A 24,017-nucleotide genomic window follows, 5' to 3' on the forward strand; every position below is an offset into this window, starting at 1 on the left:
ATTTATTTATTTTATGTGCAAATAATTTTAACTTATTCATGTTCACGGCATATGTTGGCACTGCTTGTATGTGCATATGTGTGTGTGTGTGTTTAGAGTAGGAATGAATGAATATTTTATCCTTTAACCTTTATTATTTATTACTATTTATTACTTTTAAATGAGTTCTGTATATATATTATATATATAAATCATAATATGTTTACTATAGCAATATATATATATATATATATATATATATAAATAAATGTTTTTTTTGTTGTTTTTTCTGATCTTAAGAAGCACGTCCAGTTGCCTGCGATATAAGCACTTGTGGCTCCTTTCAGTTAGTATTGATGAATGTGGTTCCTGAATGTCGCCCAGAGTGAGACCTCTTCCTGTTTCTTCTATCTGTGTCTTGACGTGGCGCCGGGCCGCCGCCATGTTGTTTTGCTTCGTTGTCAGTAGAGAGGAGCGGCGGCGGCGGCGGCAGAGCGGCGGTGAGTGACTGATTTACCTTCATATAGAGACACACCTGGACCTGACAGACCTACGGTCTCACCTGGACCCCGTCAGGTTACCTGTGTGGTCACCCCGAGCACGTCACCTTTTCATGACGCTGCTGTTTACCTGCTCAGTCGGCTGCTGTTAGCGGTTAGCCCTGAGGCTAACTGGACTGAACTCAACTCTGCAGATTATAAACAGTTTTATTTTATTTCTGTGTGAGTGAACATATTCAGGTGCGACACTGACACTCAGTTTCTCTACCTGGACGCGTCACACAGGTACTCACTGACGTCAGCCTGGTTTCTGTCGCAGCATCTTTTATATTCAGACTGATAGACTGGACTTTAAATATCAGAGTTACATATTAACTGTCATCTGCTCTGATTGATCATCAGGCATGATTGATTACCTGATAGTGTCTTTATTACAGTGTCAGACAGCAGTGGCGCAGGTACACTTACTGCAGTACTGTGGTTTAACTGTATTTCTACATGTAGTGTTTCCATTTTCTGCAACTTTGAACTTGATTTTTCTGCATTTCAGAGGGAAATACTTTAATGTTTACTGCAATACTAGTGTCTGAAAGCTGGATAATGATAGGTGATTCCTTTCTTTAAATACTTAATTACATGAAACGGTACAGAGTTTGGTGGTGGCCTCTCAGGTGGGTGATCTCTTAGGTGGGTGATCTCTCAGGTGGGTGGCCTCTGAGGTGGGTGGGGCGGTGGTAGAGGAATTTCAGGATTGTCCAAAAACAGCGGTGGAATTTAACTAAGTACATTTAACCAAGTACTGTACACAACACAAGTACAGCAGGGCTGCAACTAATTATTATTTAGTGGAGAGGTGGAGTTAAGAAAAACTATTTAAGACTATATTTCACTGATTAATCAGTTATTCAGTTAAGTGTTCAATTTCTAAATTAAAGTAAAAAACCAACAACGTTACTGACTCAACTGAGTTTGTCCTGACTGAGAGGGTCGTTACCATGTATAGGGTTCACTACTGCAGGACATTAGTAGTATTGCACTATTAGTAGTACTACAGTAATATTAGTACTACTATTGTGAAGTCAGTAGTGCTGCAGTAAAGTTTAAAGTTAGTAGTACTGCAGTGTAGTTAGCAGTACTATTGTAAAGTTAGTAGTACTGCAATAAAGTTTTAAAGTTAGTAGTACTGCAGTAAAGTTAGCAGTACTACTGTGAAGTTAGTAGTACTACAGTATAGTTAGCAGTACTATTGTAAAGTTAGTAGTACTGCAATAAAGTTTTAAAGTTAGTAGTACTGCAGTGTAGTTAGTAGTACTACAGTATAGTTAGCAGTACTATTGTACAGTTAGTAGTACTGCAGTAAAGTTAGCAGTACTACTGTAAAGTTAGTAGTACTACAGTATAGTTAACAGTACTATTGTAAAGTTAGTAGTACTGCAATAAAGTTTTAAAGTTAGTAGTACTGCAGTAAAGTTTTAAAGTTAGTAGTACTACAGTATAGTTAGCAGTACTATTGTAAAGTTAGTAGTACTGCAGTAAAGTTAGCAGTACTACTGTAAAGTTAGTAGTACTACAGTATAGTTAACAGTACTATTGTAAAGTTAGTAGTACTGCAATAAAGTTTTAAAGTTAGTAGTACTGCAGTAAAGTTAGTAGTACTGCAGTGTAGTTAGTAGTACTACAGTTGGCAGTACTGCAGTATAGTTAGTAGTACTACAGTTGGCAGTACTGCAGTTAGTAGTACTACAGTTGGCAGTACTGCAGTATAGTTAGTAGTACTGCAGTTATTAATACTACAGTATGGTTAGTGGTACTACTGTAAACTTAGCTACTACTGCAGTTAGTAGTACTGCAGTTGGCAGTACTGCAGTATAGTTAGTAGTACTGCAGTTGGCAGTACTGCAGTATAGTTAGTATGGTTACAGTATGGTTAGTGGTACTACTGTAAACTTAGCAGTACTGCAGTACACTGATGTTGTTTCCTCTCCCTCCCCACAGCTTTTACCTGACAGTGTGTCTGACCCCTCCCATCAGCCTGCATTGCCATGGCGACTTTCCCAGAGTACATCGCTTCAAACGAGGAGCGAGACGGCGTGCGCTTCAGCTGGAACGTCTGGCCGTCCAGCAGGCTGGAGGCGACCCGGATGGTGGTCCCCGTTTCAGCCCTGTTCACCCCGCTGAAGGAACGGCCCGACCTGCCGCCCATCCAGTACGAGCCGGTTCTCTGCAGCCGCGCCACCTGCCGTGCTGTGCTCAACCCACTGTGGTAAGCATCACCAATCACTCGTGTAACATCACAGTCAGAGATCACAGACGGTAGGCTCTAGCGGTATCCAAGTATACCAGGGTATATAGAAATCGTGACGGTATGATTTTTAATACCGTCAAAAATACAGACGCTCATATTTCTGAGAGGCTGTTGTTGAGGTGTACTGTATGTAGTGCGCATCACTGGCCACCAGAGGTCAGTCTCTACTGTCGGAACAGGCAGCTGAGCAGTGAAAAATAGCTACTGCGGGTGATGGGGATTAGAGGCGGAGGGTTACCGGTGTGACGATAAACCACTGTAACCATGCCAACAATGACTTCTATCACCAGCAGCTCAGCATCCTTTTTTAAAAAACAAAACACAATTACCGTCATAAAGCTCGGTGTAATGTCAGTATGAAAGTATAAAAAAAGTAGATAGTGCCCTAGCCTACCAGATGGGGGGGTCACAGTCCAGGGTCAGAGGTTACCGCATACTCTCACACATTTAGTGTAGCTCTGTGAAGTCATGCACTCTTCTAACATGTACTCTTCTAACATGTACTCTAACATGTAGTCTTCTAACATGTACTCTAACATGCACTCTTCTAACATGTAGTCTAACATGTACTCTTCTAACATGCACACTAACATGCACATTTCTAACATGCACTCTTCTAACATGTACTCTTCTAACATGCACTCTAACATGCACATTTCTAACATGCACTCTTCTAACATGTACTCTTCTAACATGCACTCTAACATGCACTCTTCTAACATGTACTTTTCTAACATGTACTCTTCTAACATGCACCCTAACATGCACTCTTCTAACATGTACTTTTCTAACATGTACTCTTCTAACATGCACCCTAACATGCACTCTTCTAACATGTACTTTTCTAACATGCACTCTTCTAACATGCACTCTAACATACACTCTTCTAACATGTAGTCTTCTAATATGCACTCTTCTAACATACGCTCTTCTAACATGTACTCATCTGAAATATATCCATTTAACATACATCCCTCTAACATGTACCTGTCTGTGTGTTCCAGTCAGGTGGACTACAGAGCCAAGCTGTGGGCCTGTAACTTCTGCTACCAGAGGAACCAGGTTCAGTATAAACACACTTAAATGTCCTCACAAACATAGATGAGGAGCGCACACACACACACACACACACACTCACAGCGCGACACTTTGTTCTGTTGCAGTTTCCTCCATCTTACGCTGGAATCTCTGAGGTGAACCAACCAGCTGAGCTGCTGCCTCAGTTCTCCACCATCGAGTATGTGGTCCAGGTAAGACTGACACACACACACACACACACACACAGATCATGTTGTCAGGTGTATAACCAGATGTGGTCTTTGTCCTTAGCGAGGCCCTCAGATGCCACTGGTCTTCCTGTACGTGGTGGACACCTGTATGGAGGACGAGGACCTGCAGGCTCTGAAGGAGTCCCTGCAGATGTCCCTCTCTCTGCTGCCTCCCACCGCGCTGGTCGGACTCATCACCTTCGGCCGCATGGTTCAGGTTCACGAGCTGGGCTGTGAGGGGATTTCCAAGAGCTACGTCTTCAGGGGCACCAAGGACCTGAACGCCAAGCAGCTCCAGGTACCTAACTCACACTGGGACCAGACCAACGGGTCGCTGCTGGTCCTCACAGATACAATAGCTGGTCAGTCTTCTAAACATCCACCTGTCAGGGTCTGTGTGTTGGTGGCAGCAGTCTAAGATGTGCCCCATGCTCCAGGTTTACCTGTCTGTCTCTGTTAGCTAACAGCGCTAACTAACTAGGTGTGCATTGTTTGTGGCTTTGCAGGAGATGCTCGGTCTGACCAAACCTTCAGCCACTCAGGGACGAGGACCTCAACCTGCCCAACAGCCTCTGTCCAACAGGTAAACACACACACGCACATTTGTGAGGACCCTTGTGTTTCAGGCAGTACAGTGTGTATTTGTGGCGTCACTCAGGGTGTGAAGTGTGTTTCTGGGTGTCAGCAGGCAGTATTTTGAAATATGTTTTCTTTAGGTTCCTGCAGCCGGTGCAGAAGATCGACATGAACCTGACTGACCTGCTGGGGGAGCTGCAGCGCGACCCCTGGCCCGTCACTCAGGGAAAGAGACCACTGCGCTCGCTGGGCGTTGCCATGTCCATTGCTGTGGGCCTGCTGGAGGTGAGGGGGGCAGGCAGGTGTTAATTCAGCAGCGGTGACACGTCGGCATCATGTCACACAGAATCTGTGTCTTTTACTCACAGTGCACCTTCCCGAACACGGGCGCTCGGATCATGACCTTCATCGGAGGCCCAGCCACGCAAGGCCCCGGCATGGTGGTGGGGGATGAACTAAAGACCCCAATCAGGTCCTGGCACGACCTTGAGAAGGACAACGCCAAGTTCATGAAGAAAGCCACCAAGGTGAGTGAAGAATAATGCTGAATACTTTAAGTTTTAAAGTATCATCTGTGTTTGTATAGTGAGCAGTTAGAGGATGAGCTGGGGTCAGATACTGTCAGTATGAATCCTGAACAGTGTAAATAAACATATAAACATGCGCATAATCACCCAGTCCATGTTTATTCATCCACCATTTATTTATTTGTACTATTTTTTTTATAATAAACACAACATTGGCTTTTTTTCATAAATATCTGCATATTGCAGACTTGCAGTATTCTCAAGTTTCATCCAATATATTCTGACTGTTGTTCAATATATTCAAAGTTTCATTTGATATATTCTAATTTTCAGTCAATATATTCAGACTTTCACTTAATATATTCTGATTTTCATCCAATTTATTCCAACTTTCATTCATTATATTTAGACTTTTATTCAATGTATTCAAACTTTCAGTCAATATATTCAAAGTTTCATTTGATATATTCTAATTTTCAGTCAATATATTCAGACTTTCACTTCATATATTCTGATTTTCATTCAGTTTATTCAAACTTTCATTCATTATATTAAGAGGTTTATTTAATATATTCAGCCTTTCATTTAATATATTCTAATTTTCTGTCAATATATTCAGACTTTCACTTAATATATTCTGATTGTCATTCAATTTATTTATTTATTTTAGACGTTTATTCAATATATTTAGACTTTAATTCAATTTATTCAAACTTTCATTTAATATATTCAAGTTTGATTCCATATATTCTTCCTCTTTGTGTTCATAACCGTCCAGTCTGTACAAAAAGTACAAAAAGTGGAATTTCTCGTTGGTGTTCACACACAGTGTTTGGCCAATTAAGCTGATTCTGATATTGATTTCATCGTGTGTGTATGTGTGTGTATGTGTGTGTGTGTGTGTGTGTGTGTGTGTGTGTGGTGTAGCACTATGAGTCTCTAGCTAGCAGAGCGTCCACTAACGGCCACATCATCGACATCTACGCCTGTGCTCTTGATCAGACCGGCCTGCTGGAGATGAAGTGCTGTGCCAACTATACCGGGTACACACACACACACACACACACACACACACACACACACTCATACACAGTCTTCAGCTGATGTTAACCGTTATGTAAAGCAGAAACCAGTTGCTCAGTTTTTACACTTAAATCATAAAAAAACATGTTGTTCCACAACCTGGGTGCTCTCTCACAGCCAGCGGCTCTTCACCACTCCCAAAACATTCGCACAAATTTCCAGACAGGCTTTATTTGGATAAACTGATCACACACTGGGAGCTATTGGGAGTTTGTTGACTGTAATTTGTTGACGTTACTCTGTCCTCTCATCACCTGTAAAGGCTTAAACAGTGTGTATGTTGTGCTCTGCAGAGGTTACATGGTGATGGCCGACTCCTTCAACACGTCTCTCTTCAAACAAACCTTCCAGAGAGTTTTCACCAAAGACGTCCAGGGATCCTTCAAGATGGCCTTCGCTGCCGCGCTGGAGGTCAAGGTATGAACTAGTGATGTCATTGGTTAACCTCTGATAAAATTTTTAAACAGTTACACATGAGGGTCAATAGGTCAATTTTGGTGCTCTTCAGTTTCACTGCACTGCTCACAACCTGGATGTGGCGGGAGCTAGGTAGCGGTGCTGGTCATTCTGCAAGTATTGCTCAAAACGGCATCGCAACCCAACAGCGTTGCTATGGAAATATTGTTCCCACCCTCCGGTCTTCTCACAGATCACCTCGATGACTCAAGCAGCTATGTTAGCACCTTTAGCAGCTACTGGTGCTAACATAGGTAACAACGTTAAAGAGGTTTTTTGGCTTAAAATGAAGCTTTTTACTCACCAGGGCAACCTTCAGGGAGACTGGAGGGTCGGCACAACCACACTGTCATGGTGGCAGGACGGTGTTCACAGCTGTAATTCACAAATGATTGGTGCCACTAGCTAGCTCCCACCTGACCCAGCTGCTGCACACTGTAGAGCAACCAAGGCTAACATTAGCTAACCAGTGGAGACCAGAGGGTGGGCAGTGGGCACCATGTTTCCACATGTGAATGCAGCTAGCCAGTGCTAAAGCTCAATGAGTCAGTGGAGCAGTGCATTAAAAGGAAAGGCCTCTTGTATTTCATTTCATTTTGTGTTTTTTCTTTTCTTTAAAATTAACCAGTTAGTCACTGGGTGTTGGGCTCTCGAAAGCAAGCTGTCAGGTCAGCCGATTTAGAGTCGACACAGTCAAAGATCTGAGCTCATTTGCAAACAGAGTCTCTGACAGACAGTGTTCCACTACGACTTGAGATCAGGCAACTTACTGTTATCAAATTGGTCTTGAAAATCCAGCACTGGTCAGTCTCTGGTGCAATTACACATTAACAACACAACCAGCTTCACTTTGGGCCCATTTAGACCTGCTGTTATCATGCATTTCAGTGCCCGAACACAGGTGGAAAGCTGAGACTTATCACTGCTCACACCTGTGTCTATCATGCGTAATCAGCTCACCACTTGTGGTCAGATTGCCGTACTGCCTACATCACTCATGCTAGACGGTCAAAGGGCCCAGCGCACAGTTTGCATTCTCACTAGTTGCTTGCTAGCATGCTCAATAGTCAACTTAACGGTTGTGTCGGTACAGCTGGAGACATTACTGTCAGCAGAATTCAACCCGCCTCCTTCTATAGGGCAAAAAGATGGATGGTTGTGCAACAACTAACTAACAACTACCTCATTGTAAAAAGAGCAAGTTACCCAGTGTTGATACACTGTTACCAAAACAAGCACTACATTCTGCATTTATGACATATTTTCCTGTTACACCTTTGTCGGGTAGCATCAGGAGGCGTTAGTGTTTACGCTCCAAAACATATGTGGCTAAATGTGTACCAGACCACCTCAGTAAGTGGTTCAAGGATCAGATTACAGTGTGTCCTGGTGGTCGTTTACACTTGTATTCAGCGCTGTCCACTTGTGATTGGATCACTCAGGATGCATGTTAATGACAGGTCTAAACAGGCCCTTTGTTACTACTACGACATGTACGGCATCTATTGCACGTCTGTCCGTCCTGGAAGAGGGATCCCTCCTCAGTTGCTCTTCCTGAGGTTTCTACCGTTTTTTTTTTCCCCGTTAAAGGATTTTTTGGGGAGTTTTTCCTTATCCGCTGCGAGGGTCCTAAGGACAGAGGGATGTCGTATGCTGTAAAGCCCTGTGAGGCAAATTGTGATTTGTGATATTGGGTTTTAGAAATAAAATTGAATTGAATTAATACACTCGTGACCTGGAGGCCCCGCCCCCGAGTCACCTGTGTCCCAGGTGAATAAATACATAGATGATAAACATGTCACTCTTTGTTTCAGACATCCAGAGAGATCAAAGTATCTGGAGCCATCGGACCGTGTGTGTCTCTGAATGCTAAAGGACCCTGTGTCTCTGAGAACGTGAGTACACTGCACTGTGCAGTATTATGCTGTGGTGCTCTGTAGCACACAGTCCTGTGCAGTAACCCGTGTGTGTTTGTGTGTTACAGGAGATCGGAACAGGAGGAACGTGTCAGTGGAAGATCTGCGGTTTGGATCCGACCACCACGCTGGCTCTGTACTTCGAGGTGGTGAACCAGGTAGGAACAGCTGACCTCAGATCAGTCTGAAGCTGCTGATCCATTGATTGTACCGATCATCACAGCTTAGAAAAGTTTCAGATGTAGTTGACTGATAGCTGCGTTCACAGTCAGGTGACCTCTACTTGTTATGCCTCCTGCCAGCGATAGTCGTGGCTGGAGGCATTATGTTTTCGGGTTGTCCCGTCTGTCTGTCCGTCCCTCCGTATGTACATCTCTCCCATTCTTGTGAACACGATATCTTTAAAACACCTTGAGGGAATTTCTTCAATTTGGACTCAACAATGAACTGATTTGATTTTGGTGGTCATAGTTTAAAGTTCAATGTGACTTTGCGTGCATCTGTTTGTCGTAAACGCAGAGTCTCTGGGAGGCTATAGATGAGTTTCCTCAAATTTGGCACAAATGTCCACTTGAACTCAGGAATAAACTGACTAGAATTTGATGGTCGAAGGTTAAAGGTCAAGGTCACTGTGACATCATAATGTCTCACTGTTATAACTCAGGAACAGAAGAGGAGACGTGGTCGGATACTGAATTGGTGACTCTAATCTTGGGTGTCCATCTTGAAACTGTGCTGATTGTATAAATATTTTGTGCTGCCGGAGGAAGATGTGTGCGAAGCATCCACATTTTCACAGACCTGAATGTAACTGTAAGTGCAACTTGTCTGGTGTGCGGAGGCGTTCAAACATGAGGTGGTAATTCTAGTTTTTATTCTTCATCCTTTGTGAATTGAGGGTTTACTGATTGAGAGGAGGAATCTGAACATAGACGGACACACAAGAAAAGCAACAAGCCCACAGAAGTCGACAATCATTAGTAGTATTTATTATTATTATTATTATGTTATGGGTTATTATACAACCAGAGCTGCGACCCTCTGGACATTAGACACTCTTTTTCTCCTGAAACTCTTCACACTTTGCATCGTTAGCTGTGAGAAGAACCAGAACCACATTTCAGGCTGTCCTCTCCTCTGCAGCGCCTGCTCGCTCCTGCTGTTGCTTACAAACTGTTCTCATGTTTGAGTGTGTTCTGGCTCAGGGACATCAGACGATGAACCACTTCAGCTTAACCTCAGTCCACTTTTGGCTGAGAGATTTCAGCGTTTAGTTTTAGAGATGCCCTGGGACGGACTGAATTTTTGTGAAAGTGAACACTTTAACCTGATGTTGGCGCCATAGGAAAAGTCAGCAGGCTTCATCCTCCGGGGACCACGAATGTCTGTACAACATGTAATGACAAAACATCCAGCAGCTGTTGAGATGTGTCACTTTAAACCACATGGACCAACTTGCTGACATCACCGTTCACACATCCACAAATATCAAACCTCTGGCTTCAGTCTGCTTCAGATGAAGCGTTTGTCTGAAATCTCTCTGAAATTGAGGATGGCTCTGTATGTGATGGAGGAAGAAGGAGGAGGGCTGATCTCCATTTCCCACGGTGCAGTGTGACAGTTTGTCTCTGCAGGTACAGCTGGTGTGTATACGTGGTCATCATGGTGGTGTTGGTGTTTTCGGTGATGACGGTGGGTGTGTTGCTGCCGTAGTCGTCGTGGTCGTGCTGATGCGATTGGTTGTGTCCAGGTGGAGGGTGAAGCTCTGGGGGCGGGACACCAGAGGCATCCCAGGACATAGACACATTTGAATAAACCTGCCGACGCTCCGACGCACCGCTGCCCTGTACCTACTGGAGACACATGAACGCATGTCAGTCATTCATGTGTGTTACGGCCGTTTCACAGCTCAGTCCATCATACAGTCGGACATTCACGATCAGCTTTGCCTTTGCAGTATCTTACTTACATCTGCGTCATACAGGTGATCCAGGGGTTGAGGGCAGCGCTGGTCAGGACCAGCCATGCGGAGAGGGCAGAGGTCACAGCTGGACTCTGCTGACCACTGAATGTCTCGTACAAACACACTGAGATGAAGGGCAGCCAGCACACCAGCAAACACACTGAGAAACAGACAGAAAACTTCAAGTTGTGTCTAAGTGACTAATGGGAAAAACAATGTTTGAAATTAGTCCAGTATTGAGAGAGAAGTTAATTTATTCGGAAATTAGTGCACACTATATACTGATACAGTCAACTGAAAATTCAGTCATAACTTTTTGTAGAACCAGCTAAATATTGCAATAATAATGTGTGGTTATACCAAAATCCCACAGTACACCTGGAGCGGCATCACGGCACACCTGTGTGCTGCAGCACACCATTTGAGAAACACTTCTCTAGTAAGCTGAGTGATGATGACAAAAGAAGAGCAGTCTGCAAACTACGCTCTGCTCAACTCACCACACTGACAGAAAAATCCTGATTTCACAGGAACAAAGTTAAAATGATTCAAACTGACGGTCAGAACATAAAACTGAAGTCTGGTTTCTGCGCTGCTGTTGGTGACCTTTGACCCTCCCTGTTTTTATGACATCATCACTGTGTGTCATCTTAATGAGAGTAATGACAGAGAGTCATGAGAGTAAACATAGAAGCTGATCCTCATCTCGGGATTTAACCCTAGACATCCTGTTGTCATGGCAACATGCACACATGATTCTCCTGTACTGAGTTTTATGAGTTCACCTTCATTTAAACAATGTTTGCTAACCGACCACTCAGATATCTTTTGACAGATTATATTAAAGTATAAATCAGACATTTACAACCTGCTCTACAGGTTTATAATCACACTGTTTGTCTTCTGCATTTACAGAGCTATCAGGTTACTGTGAATTCTTCATTAAAGCTGGCATTCAAATAAAGACTCAAATAATAGGTACAAACATTTCCTATATACTTAGTCAGTGGCTCCCAACTGGTCCAGCCCAGATTTCCAGGGTCATTAGTTCAAGGTCCCACAGTTTAAAATATTCAGTGTCATTCTTGTGTTTGGCCATGTCGTTGAGCTAGTTTGCTGTCTCTGTCAAGGAGCTGTCTGATATTCACTCACTCTACAGCAGGAAATGGCACTTCAAAATAAAAGCTTTAGTCCAGATTTTCACTGTACTAAAAAAACTGTTGTTTTTTTTTTTTAAATAAACACAAATAGACACATTCGCAAGTCACTTCAGGTCCATCCAGAATGGATCCGCGACCCACTTTAATGTACATTTTCCGAGCGCTAACTCTACTTACCAAGATTTTAGAAATATTAAGGTTATGAGTAGGGATGGGCATGGTACTTGAGTACTTGAGTACTCGTTTGGACGTCAGTATTCACTCAAAGTATAGAGCAGTGGTTCCCAGCTGGTGGGTTGTGGTCCAAAAGTGGGTTGCGAGTCCATTTTAGATGGACTGTAAGTGACCTGGGAATGTGTCAAGTTTGTAAAAACCACACTTTATTTTGAAGTACAGTGGATTTCAGCACTGAGCTTTTATTTTGAAGTACTGTTTTCTGCTGTAGAGTGAGTGACTAACAGACAGCTACTTAACAGAGACAGCAAACTAGCTCGACGCAAGTATGACACTGAATATTTTTAACTGTGCACCTTGAACTAATGACTGAGGAGAAATCTGGACGCCCTGGCTGGACCAAATTGGGAACTAGTCATGAGACTACTGCTGCAGGAGTGTGAGCTCTACACTGGGGAACAGCTGGTGAGAGTCCGCTTGCACACACATACACAGGAACAGGGCTTACTGTTGGTATCACAGAGCGAACATTACAGTTATTAACGGTTATAATGACATTTAAAGTTCTTGCTGTTGGATGTTAGCCGCTACTGCTATGTTAGCTCGCGCTACCAGGCAGATGGTGAACTGACTTTGGGGAGAGAGGCTCAGAGACAGTCCCTCAGTGCTGCGTATAACCTATGTAACGTTGATATGGTGACAGAAAGAAGAATTCAAATTGCACTTCTTTTCCGCTGTCGGCTAATTTACAATTAGAAGAAACTTTTAAACATAATTTTAAAGACTTTTGACCCAAAATTCTGCCTGGTATGTGGGATCTTTTGACACTTTGTGATCACTGCTAGAGTTTAAAATAAAGTTCTGTTGGTTTGAAAAGAGTTCGGACAAACTGGGTGAAGCATGAACTCACCTGATGTTGTGACCATCACGATGGAGCTTCTCAGGTAATTGTTGGCAGGGACGTAGTAGCAATGGAGGTCGTTGCACATGAATGTTCCCCTCCTGGCCTGTTTCCTGGCCACGTACACGATGTACCCATACAGAGAGCACATGGTGAGGATTGGCACCACGATGCCCACCAACATCCACAGCACCACAAAGCATTTGTTTTCAGGGGTGAAGCTCGGGCAGCAGAGGAAACGCGACTCGCTGTAGATGTAGCTGCCGAAGCCCAGCAGTGGCAGGGCCGCGTTCACCAGGCAGAACAACCAGATCAAGACCAGCACCACCCTGCTCCGCCTGGCTGTCCAGATGGTGCCGTAGCTGAGGGCGAAGCAGATTTCGGTGAACTTGTCGACAGTGGCCCAGGTTAGCGAGTGGATGGAGGAGGTCTGCAGGAGGACGAAGATGAAGCCGCTGCCCTGACAGAAGGCGCCCTCACTGGGGCAGCAGGAGGGCTGGACCAGGCTGTTATAGGCCCCAAAGGGAATGGTGGAGAGTCCGAGTGCCAAGTCGCTGATGCTGAAGCTCAAGGTGAGGCCAAGCGTGTCGGTGCGGAGCTCCTTGTTGAGGAGGAGTACCAGCAAGAGGAGGAGGTTCCCACAGACAGAGGCCACGCCCGACAGAACCATCAGAGTGCCGTACAGCGTCCTCAGAGCATCCGCCATCCTCAGATGGACACTTTTACATGAGGACCTGCAGGAACGTGGGGGAGATGCTGCTCTGATCAAAGTCTCGGAGTTCTGCTCTCAGCACATTGACTTCATCCTCATCTCAGTCTGAACGCAGATTTTCAGATTAAAAGTCCAGAAAAAAGTGGTTTGATTGGCAGGTTGTCTCACCGCAGCCTCCTCCAGGATGATGTCAAAGTTCAAACTTAATCTTTTCAATTAGCAACAGCTTCCATCATTGATGAATCAGCTGATCATGCACTGAATCGATTAATCGTCAGTAAATAGTTTGTGAAGATTCTCAGGTCACAGTATATCCCAGAATAGTCCACTTTTCTTTGACTTACCATTTCAAAATGCCAGAAAACAGTAAAAAAAAATGCCTGTCACATTTTCTAGAGCCCTAAGTTAATGTCTTCAATTTGCGTGTTTGCTCCCCCAAAAAAAAGATTAACTTATCGGTTAATTGTCCTCAGTAACCAGACACTGACGACTCCAAACCTCCTCCGTGGTGTTGTTCAGTCTGAGGTTCAGACCTGGACAGAAGTCTCTAATATAAACAGACTGTACCACAAAGTCACACAGAGTTATACTGATGAGTCACTGTGGTGAACCGACTGAACCTTAACACAACCCAGGACCTTTTAGTGTGTGTCATGTTGCCATCTGACATCCATTAAAGTAAAACAGCAACACAAACCCTCTTTACTGCAGCTTCTACTGCAGGGCTGCTCCCTCAAAGTCAGAGATTCGAGTTATCAGTTGAAGTCACGTTTTTTTGTTGTTTCGTGAGTCAGTGTGCCACGTTCTCGGGGCGTTTCTCTCCACAGATTTAGTTGCAGAGTGAGCACTCCTTGTTTTCACACTGCTCTTTGGTACAGGCAGCTGCAGACCCAGAGACGCTTTGCAACGTAAGTCTCCGAGATAGTGTTACCTTCTGCCCTCTGCTTAGCGGTGGTGAATTTACAGCTCATAGCAACTTAATACGACAGTCTCTGGCTTTTGTTTGATCTCTTGTGTCAGCAAAAAAAATGTTGTAGCACATTTCCAATGAGTTGTTAGCACAGTTAACTTGTTTACTATATTATGTGAGTATCACTGTCACATTAAGCATCCAGCGTAACCCCGTTCAGAATCTCAAACTCTGCACAGAAGAAAAGAACGAATAGTCCAATAATTGTATCTCACAGATGAATCCGATTCGACTCGTCGTGCACAGCCCTGTTTTACTGTCTTTACTGCAGCTTCCACCTCAGCTTCACCTTGACTCTGTCCCGCTTCCAAATTTTCTGGCTCTGTGGAGCCATCACACGTCCTCCATGTTGTTGTCCTGACCTGAGACACCAGACGACTCTGATATAAACAGAGCAGGTTGGTTGGACCTCAGGCTCCAGAGATGATCCGCTCGGTTTAAGTTAGATGAGTCACAGTGGTGAGCTGACTGATCCCGAACACACTGAGTGAGTGTGTGTGATGTAAAATGTTATTATAAATCCATCAGCTTGTTTCCACTGGAGGACTCTGAGTCCACCTGCTCTGCGCGTTGAAACTTTCCAATGAGCCTGGAACGATCAGGGTGGAGTTCGGAGCGCTGAGCGACACTGATCAGTCATACTGTTCATCTTAACGAGGTGGAAACACGAACTGATGTCCACAAACTGCGACTACGTGCCAAAGAAAAAAAGAGTTCAGTCTTTTTCCTCCTCAAATGAAACAGTGCAAAGGTCAAATTAACCAAAACCAGTCTGTGATCAATATCAGGGATCAGTTTGATCTTTGAAGACGTGGTTTAAATCTGATCTGAGACCATCAGAGTCTGATCAGCTCTGAGGCTGAAGTGGGACAAACTGCACGAGGAGTGTCCTGCTGTCTGCGTGTGTGTCTCCAGAGGCAGCGTTGCTGTGGTGCACCTGTCAGTCACCTGCTGAGATGATGATGAGAGGACACACACACACACACACACACACACAAACACACATACACACACTAAGTTATTACCTGACTTTAATGTCAACACTACCTCAACATCCAATATCCTGTGTGTGTGTGTGTGTGTGTGTGTGTGTGTGATGCAGGTAATGACAGGTGTGCAGGTGTGTAGGTGTGTAATCACCATCATCCTGCTGCTGTTTAACCACTCAAACCACTGAGGAGCTTAGGTTGCGTCCAGGTGTAAAGCAGCCAATCAGAGAGAGCAGTGATCTGTCCTACAGTTTGTTTAACGTTATATTTCAGATTCAGTGTAACTGTGCAGAGTGGACGTCAAGTGTGACTGATGCACATGTTTACCTGTTGCTACACTGTATTCTTATAATAATTGTAATAATTCTTCATGTCAGTAAAAGTATGACGACCACTATGTGAAAATACTCCACTACAAGTAAAAGATGTAGTTGCTTACATAAATACAGTTGTACATAAATACTCTCAGACAAATTTCCTTAAAGTATCATGAGTTAAAGTCTTATTATACACTTAATCTAACACAGTCTAACGACAGTCCTGCAGCGTATCCTTCATGAAGGTTTTCAGCTTCAACACAAACTGATTTCTTCTTTATTTTGTTAAAATTCCCTGGCCTCAAAGTGTGAGCCCTATTCCAAAAAAGGTGGAAATAAAAACAGTATGCAATGATTTGCAAATCCTTATTGACCTAGATATGAAATGATATTTAATATTCATGTTATATTTTACACAAAGAAACCTTTTTTATTAAGATATAGTGGATTTTTTTTTGTGGGTATACACTTATTCTGAATTTGATGCCTGCAACACTTTCCAAAAAGGTTGGGACAGGGGTTTACCACCGTGTGACATCACCTTTTCTTTTCACAACAATCGTAAGTGGCTGCTTTCCAGCTGCTTTCATACTCAGTCATGATATTATCACCTGTTACTAATTAACCTGTTTACCTGTGAATTGTTCAAAACAGGCTTTTTGTGAGCATTCAGCAACTTCCTCAGTCTTTTGCTGGCCTTGTCCCAACTTTTTTGAAACGTGTTGCAGGCATCAAATTCAGAATAAGTGGATATCTTTTTTTGCACCACCTCGACTCCCCAGGGACTTGCGCAAGGATCCTGTTTGTGGACTTCAGCTTGGCTTTCAACACCATCATCCTTGAAATACTCCACAAGAAGCTCATCCAGCTCACGGTGCCTGCCTCCACCTGTCAGTGGATTACCAGCTTCTTGACTGACAGGAGGCAGCGAGTGAGGCTGGGGAACATCACATCCACCTCCCGGTCCATCAGCATTGGCGCCCCCCAGGGGTGTGTCCTCTCCCCACTGCTTTTCTCCCTGTATAACAACGACTGCACCTCAGGGGACCCTTCTGTGAAAATTTGGGGACAACACCACGGTCATCGGTCTAACCCGGGACTGTGATGAGTCTGCATACAGACAGGAGGGGGAGCAGCTGGTCCTCTGGTGTGGTCAGAACCACCTGGAGCTGAACCCGCTCAAGACTGTGGAGATGACAGTGGACCTCAGGAGAAGCCCCCCAACGCTGCCCCGCCTCACCGTCCTCAACAGCACAGTGTCTACTGTGGACACCTTCAGGTTTCTCGGTACCACAATCTCTCAGGACTTGAAGTAGACCTCCCACATAGACACTGTCCGGAAAAAGGCCCAGCAGGGGCTGTACTTCCTGCGACAGCTCAGGAAGCTCAACCTGCCTCAGGAACTGCTGATCATGTTCTACACAGCCATAATCCAGTCTGTTCTCTGCACATCCATCACCGTCTGGTTTGGATCTGATTATTGGTACTGATCTTTCCTCCATCGAGGACCTGTACAGGTCAAGGGACAGGAAACTGTCTAGACCCCTCACACCCCTGACCCAATCTGTTTAAACTCCCCCCCTCCAGTAGACGCTACAGAGCACTGTCCACCAAAACCACCCGTCACAAAGACACTTTCTTCCCCCAGGCTTTCGCTCTGATGAACTCCCGAACAGTCACAGAGGGGCAGTACAAACAACACTGCGTCCTTGTACAGTGTATATATTTTTTTTATAATAATTTTTTATATTTATTATTGCATTCTTTTTTTGTTTAAGCTTTACACAGTGTCCCAACTTTTTTGGCACTGGAGTTGTGGAATGCAGAAAGTGCAAGTACCTTAAAATAAAGCTTCAGTCAAATTTAAGTCAAGGTGTGTGGGATGTGAAAACAAAACACCAGTACCTGCGCACAGACTGCAAACAGCCTGACCACAGTTGAAGGATCAAATTATTGATTGCTAATTGATCTGCAGTCCGGATGTTTCCAGCTGTTCAACCGGTTTGTTGCTGTTTGTTGTTGCAGCACAACGCTCCGATCCCTCAGGGCGGCCGTGGAGCGATCCAGTTTGTCACTCAGTACCAACACTCATCAGGACAGAGACGCATCAGAGTCACCACCACCGCCAGGAAGTACGATCACACACACACTCATACACACTTATGTACACACCTATAGACACACTCATATACACATAAACACATGATCTCCATTCAGACCTGATTTCTGTCTGAAGTGGAGGTGGAGTGATTTTAACATCACCTGCTCCAGTTGCTGACTTTAATCCGTATATTGGTTAATTTTTAATAATAATAGTAATCATGATCAGCTCGCAGTGTACCCATGGACGCACAGAAAACTGTCACCTGATGACTTTGATACTAATGCCTTCTCCTCTTTGTTCCCTCCCTCATTCCTCCTCTCATTCTCTCTTTCCTTCCCCTTCTTCACCCTCCTTTCCTTCTCTACTTTTTTATTATCTCCTTTTTCTTTCTCCCCTCTCCTATTTTCACTCTCTCTCTTCTTATCCTCCTGACTTTCTTCTCATCTCCTCCCTCTCCTCTTTCATCCTAAACCTCCTCCCACCGTCACCTCTTTTTATTTCCTCCCCTTCCTTTCTCCTTCCCCCTTATCCTCCTCCCTCCTTCCTCCTCCTTTACCAGCTGGGCAGATGCTCAGACTCAAATTCAAAGCATCGCAGCGTCATTTGATCAGGAGGCGGCGGCCATCTTGATGGCGAGGTTGGCGGTGTACCGGGCGGAGACGGAGGAGGGTCCTGATGTCCTCCGATGGTTGGACCGACAGCTCATCAGATTGGTGTGTTAGAAATAAAAATATAATTATAATAATGATTTTAAATAATAATCAGGATGATGATTTTAACTTGAATGCATCTGTTTCTGTTCAGTGTCAGAAGTTTGGAGATTACCACAAAGACGATCCAAACTCCTTCAGGTTCTCTGAGACCTTCTCCCTCTACCCTCAGGTGATTTACATCCCAAAACACTCTGCTGTACCTGCCACACACATTCTACATACAGCAGGGTCTTAATCACCTATTGAACATGGGAGGGCGTCATTTTCAATCGACACCCTCTTTGATCCAACCCTCGAGGGGGATCTGGGGGCAATTCCCCCCCACGAGCTAAACTGACCCTTGTAAGGCGTTTTGAAACAAAAATCTTGAGTGAGTTATTTAAATCGCCTTAATACAAAATTGGAAAATACTGTTCTCTGTATAAATAAAATAAACCAGCACGCTCCTCCTCTGCCCTCTTTACACACCACTATCTGCTGCTTTAGGATGACAATGGTTGGATGTATACTGCACTTGCCGAACATGTATTAATACATCACCTGTTCAAACTGTAACACCTGAAAGATGATTTTAAATTATTCTGGTTTTTTTTCCAGTTCATGTTCCACCTGCGGCGCTCTCCGTTCCTGCAGGTGTTCAACAACAGTCCAGATGAGAGTTCATATTACAGACATCAGTTCAACAGACAGGATCTGACTCAGGCTCTCATCATGATCCAACCAGTGCTCTACGCTTATTCATTTAACGGACCGCCTGAGGTATTTACCCCCCTATATATACACACCCGAACACACCATCACACCTGTATATCCACCTCTACACCCCTGTATGTGTTTGTGTGTTTCAGCCGGTCCTTTTGGACAGCAGCAGCATCCTGCCAGACCGAATCCTACTAATGGACACTTTCTTCCAGATCCTCATCTACCACGGGGAGGTACATACACACACACACACACACACACAGGTCAGTTATATCATCTGTATCAGTGATTCATCATCATATGTCGCTCATCATTAATAAACATCAGATCAATGATTAACTTTATAGCTCTCGTATAAAAACAGTGTCCTTCACAATAAGGGTTTGGTGAAAAGATCCTTCAAAATAAAGTGACCCTATGAATCTCTTGTCTCTTTCTGTCAGATGATTAAGAATTTCCCATTTGGGAATTTGGGACTAAAGCACATCTATCTCTCTGTCACCAGCTATCTGTAGCTCAGTGGAGGAAGGCTGGTTATTAATCCCTCTTCTCTGTCTGTCAGACTGTAGCTCAGTGGAGGAAGGCTGGTTATTAATCCCTCTTCTCTGTCTGTCAGACTGTAGCTCAGTGGAGGAAGGCTGGTTATTAATCCCTCTTCTCTGTCTGTCAGACTGTAGCTCAGTGGAGGAAGGCTGGTTACCAGGAAATGCCTGAGTATGAGAACTTCAAACACCTCCTTCAGGCTCCGGTGGACGACGCTCAGGAGCTGCTGCACACTCGCTTCCCAATGCCTAGATACATTGACACCGAGCACGGAGGCAGCCAGGTGGGGACACTAACACACATGCACACACACAACTGTATGTATGGGTACATTCATCTTTATACTTTTATATGTCAAAATCAAGTTAAAGTTTTTTACAGAGCAAAGTCACAAAGCATATCTCAAATGGCTACACATATACTTTATATTATATATTAACTACATACAGAGCATTACAAATGGAATATTTGACACGTAGAATACATAAATTAAACAATAATGAGTATCAAAATATGCAAAAAAAAATGGAGACAACACGTTAAAACACAAGTAGTATGTAAAACATACTGTATCTATACATAACAATGAGCACATAGAATGGGTATAAGTTCCTTTACTGAGGTTTAGTATTGATTATTATTGTTATTATTATTGGTTACTTTTGAATTAATTGACTGAGGTAGCTTCTCGAATTTTGGTAGGAAGATGAGGTACTATCATACTATCATTTATGACATACTTGACTATGGCCTTTCATATAAAATATTTCTGACTTACTTTGACTTTTTATATGAAAATTCTGGAAAATATCCGTTAACTTTGTCTTAAAATTTGCACACTATACTGTAACTTTTCTAAAACTTTTATGACATACTATTACTTTCCAATACATTTTTTGGCACATACTATACTATGACGTTTTATATAAAATTATGACTGAACTATACTATGATTTTTTTATTTTTATTTTTTGAGAAATTTTTCAACATACTATACTATGACTTCTTTCAGTTACATTTTTCGACATACTATACTATGACTTCTTTCAGTTACATTTTTCAACATACTATACTATGACTTTTTTCACTGAAAATTTTCAACATACTATACTATGACTTTTTTCAGTTACATTTTTCAACATACTATACTATGACTTTTTTCACTGAAAATTTTCAACATACTATACTATGACTTTTTTCAGTTACATTTTTCGACATACTTTACTATCTATTTTTACTGAAATTTTACGACATACTATACTATGACTTTTTTAATCGAAATTTTTTGACATACTATACTATGACTTTTTTTCACTGAAATTCTTCGACATACTATGACTTTTTGCAGTTACATTTTTCGACATACTTTACTATTTTTACTGAAATTTTTTGACATACTATACTATGACTTTTTTCACTGAAATTCTTCGACATACTTCCATATGACTATTTTCAGTGAAATTTTTCCACATACTATACTTTGACTTCATTTTTACAGAAATTTTTCAACATGCTATACTAGGACTCTTTTCACTGGAACTTTTCGACATACTATACTACAACTTTTTCGACTGAAATTTTCAACATACTATAATATGGCTTTTTTTTTTGTTTGTTTTTTCAGTAAAAAAATTCCGACATACTATATTATGACTTTTTACAGTGAAAGTTTTCAACACACTATACTATGACTTTTTTCATTGAAAAATTTGTGCTGCAGCTACATTATACTTCATGATTGTATGCTGCAGTAACAGTAAAATTAATTATTAATCATTAAAGAGGTGAAACTGTGTGTTGTGTATGTTTCATGGTAGAAATACATAAATACATGTACACACAGAGAGGAAGTAAAATGTTTGATGATGATGTTTTCCAGGCTCGCTTCCTGCTCTCCAAAGTGAACCCCTCCCAGACCCACAACAACATGTACGCCTGGGGACAGGTGAGACTTTGACCTCTAAATCCAGTTCAGACCAAAGATTATCAACGAGACGTAACAGTTTTAGAACGTTGCAGAATGGCGTATTGCAAGTAGTTGCCTGTTTCAACTCGTGTCATCGCTAATCTTCGGTCTGAACTGGGTTTTAGTTCAACACTGTGTTGCTATGAGATGTAGTGCTATGAGACGTGTTGCTATAAGATGTGTTGTGTGGTTTCCTCTGCAGGAGTCTGGAGCTCCCATCCTGACAGACGACGTCAGCCTGCAGGTGTTCATGGATCACCTAAAGAAACTTGCTGTCTCCAGCGCCGCCTGACCTCACCTGTTCGCGCTATGTTTCCTCTTTTATTTTGCATATGCTGCCTAAGTTCTCTTGACAACCAGTTGACCAACTAATTAACAAGCCAGCACAGCTTGTCAGCCTCCAAGTCACAGCCAATCAGCAGTAGGTTCAGAACAAACAATTTTGATGCATGTTAAACATCCAGTTAGTTTTAAACCCTGAGTGAAGACTGAAGGCTGCAACATCACATTCTGTTTGTTTCAGATATTTCTACATCTTCAAATACTAGTTATTATATGGTGGAAAATGTCTCTCTTTGTCTTCTATCTGATTACATCGTCCCTCGGTCAGCTGTTTCTAACATGTTGACTGATGTGTGATCAGATCATCGTCTGAATGTGCTCAGAAAATCATCAAGCAAGGAAAACAAAACAAGCAAGGAAGATAACAACAGAGTCTGGTGGAAACTTGGACTCATTTGGAATCACCACAGTAGTTTGAAAATGTATCGATCATCAGAAATCTTTGTGTTGTTTGTGTTTTGTGATGCTCAACACATTTTAGCGGTTGTAATTGTAATTACCTTTATAAAAACATTCTAGAGGTTATTCTCACAAGTGCTGTTGATTTTCTGATCACAGTGAGGTGTGTTCATGATTCTTCATTTAGAGTGTGAGGACAAGCTTTTCCCAATACTTTATCTGCAGACTCTCTGATCTGTGAATGACTGTTGGTTGTTGTTACGTTTGTCTTTGAACACTAAAGTCCTGCAAAGAAAAGTCAGATACATGTTTCCAGTGAGTTCTGTTGCTACTGCCTTTATTTTCATGTTTCTAATAAAAATCTGCTGTGAAAACATACAATACTTTCTTTTTTTATTGAAATGGTTCAACATACTTTACTATGACTATTTTTACTGGAATTTTTAGACATACTATACTATGACTTTTTCCACCGGAATTTTTCAACATACAATACAATGACCTTTTTTACTGAAAATGTTCAACATACTATACTATGACTTTATTCACTGAAAATTTTCAACATACTATGACTTTTTTTTACGAAAATTTTCAACATACTATACTATGACTTTTTTACTGGAATTTTTCAACACACTGTACTATGACTTTTCCACTGGAATTTTTCGACACACTATACTATGACTTTTTTCATTTAAATTTTTCAACATACTATACTATGAATTTATTCACTGGAATTTGTTGACAAACTATACTATGATTTTTCTATTTAGATTTTTTTAACATACTTTACAATGCATATTTTGTCTGAAATTTTTCAACATAATAAACTATGATTTTTTTCATTGAAATTTCTCGACGTACTATACTATGACTATTTTATTGAAATGTTTGTGACTTACTACACGATGACTTTTTTAATGAAAATGTTATGTCATACTTTTCTGTGACATTTTATATTACATTTTTGTAGCATACTATACCATGAGGTGTTATATGAAATCTTTATTACATTTTACACTACAAGTCCGTTATGAAATACTGTGCTGGCTTGACTGGTTTTATTGGTCTTCCTCCACACAATGACTGGTTCAGGTTTTTTCACTTTATTTCTGCAGCTCTGTGATGTCATAGTAAGCTTAAAAATGACCTACCTCCAAAATGAACCTCCAAACCTATAAGCTCAATTAAATCTGATGCATATTTACACACACACACACACACACACACACACACACACACACACACACACAGTGTCAGGTTACCCATCACAGTGTTACCATGACAATGCTGGTCCATTAGTCATGGCTCCGCCCTCTGCGACCCTTCGACTTCCTGCCATTCTTCACACACTTCCTCCAGGAAGCAGGAAGCATCTGGGTCGCAGTGACAACAATCATATCCACTGTGTGTGTGTGTGTGTGTGTGTGTGTGTGTGTGAGTGTTAGCATA

General features: G+C 42.4%; 2 protein-coding genes across 3 annotated transcripts; one reads left to right on the plus strand and one right to left on the minus strand.

Annotated features, from left to right (window-relative positions):
• The first annotated feature begins 401 nt into the window (after nucleotides 1-401).
• On the plus strand, nucleotides 402-22,946 carry sec23a (Sec23 homolog A, coat complex II component). Of its 2 annotated transcripts, none has more exons than XM_049596066.1 (20): nucleotides 402-479; nucleotides 2,475-2,742; nucleotides 3,789-3,846; nucleotides 3,948-4,034; nucleotides 4,114-4,350; nucleotides 4,559-4,635; nucleotides 4,769-4,913; nucleotides 4,997-5,155; nucleotides 6,083-6,198; nucleotides 6,532-6,655; nucleotides 8,509-8,589; nucleotides 8,679-8,768; nucleotides 17,822-17,928; nucleotides 18,460-18,613; nucleotides 18,705-18,782; nucleotides 19,211-19,372; nucleotides 19,462-19,548; nucleotides 19,986-20,141; nucleotides 21,738-21,803; nucleotides 22,027-22,946. In XM_049596066.1, the coding sequence occupies exons 2-20, from the start codon at nucleotides 2,522-2,524 to the stop codon at nucleotides 22,114-22,116; spliced, it is 2,295 nt and encodes a 764-aa protein (XP_049452023.1). In that variant the 5' UTR covers nucleotides 402-479; nucleotides 2,475-2,521; the 3' UTR covers nucleotides 22,117-22,946. The 2 variants fall into 2 exon arrangements, with proteins under 2 accessions (XP_049452023.1, XP_049452022.1); XM_049596065.1 differs by lacking the exon at nucleotides 402-479 and adding an exon at nucleotides 741-764.
• On the minus strand, nucleotides 10,175-17,806 carry LOC125900825 (histamine H2 receptor). Its single transcript, XM_049596067.1, has 3 exons — nucleotides 12,818-17,806; nucleotides 10,580-10,733; nucleotides 10,175-10,463 (listed from the first exon to the last, which is right to left on the minus strand). The coding sequence occupies exons 1-3, from the start codon at nucleotides 13,512-13,514 to the stop codon at nucleotides 10,271-10,273; spliced, it is 1,044 nt and encodes a 347-aa protein (XP_049452024.1). The 5' UTR covers nucleotides 13,515-17,806; the 3' UTR covers nucleotides 10,175-10,270.
• Nucleotides 22,947-24,017: the final 1,071 nt, after the last annotated feature.

Source organism: Epinephelus fuscoguttatus, linkage group LG14 (assembly GCF_011397635.1).
Source record: "Epinephelus fuscoguttatus linkage group LG14, E.fuscoguttatus.final_Chr_v1".
Classification (NCBI taxonomy): domain Eukaryota; kingdom Metazoa; phylum Chordata; class Actinopteri; order Perciformes; family Serranidae; genus Epinephelus; species Epinephelus fuscoguttatus.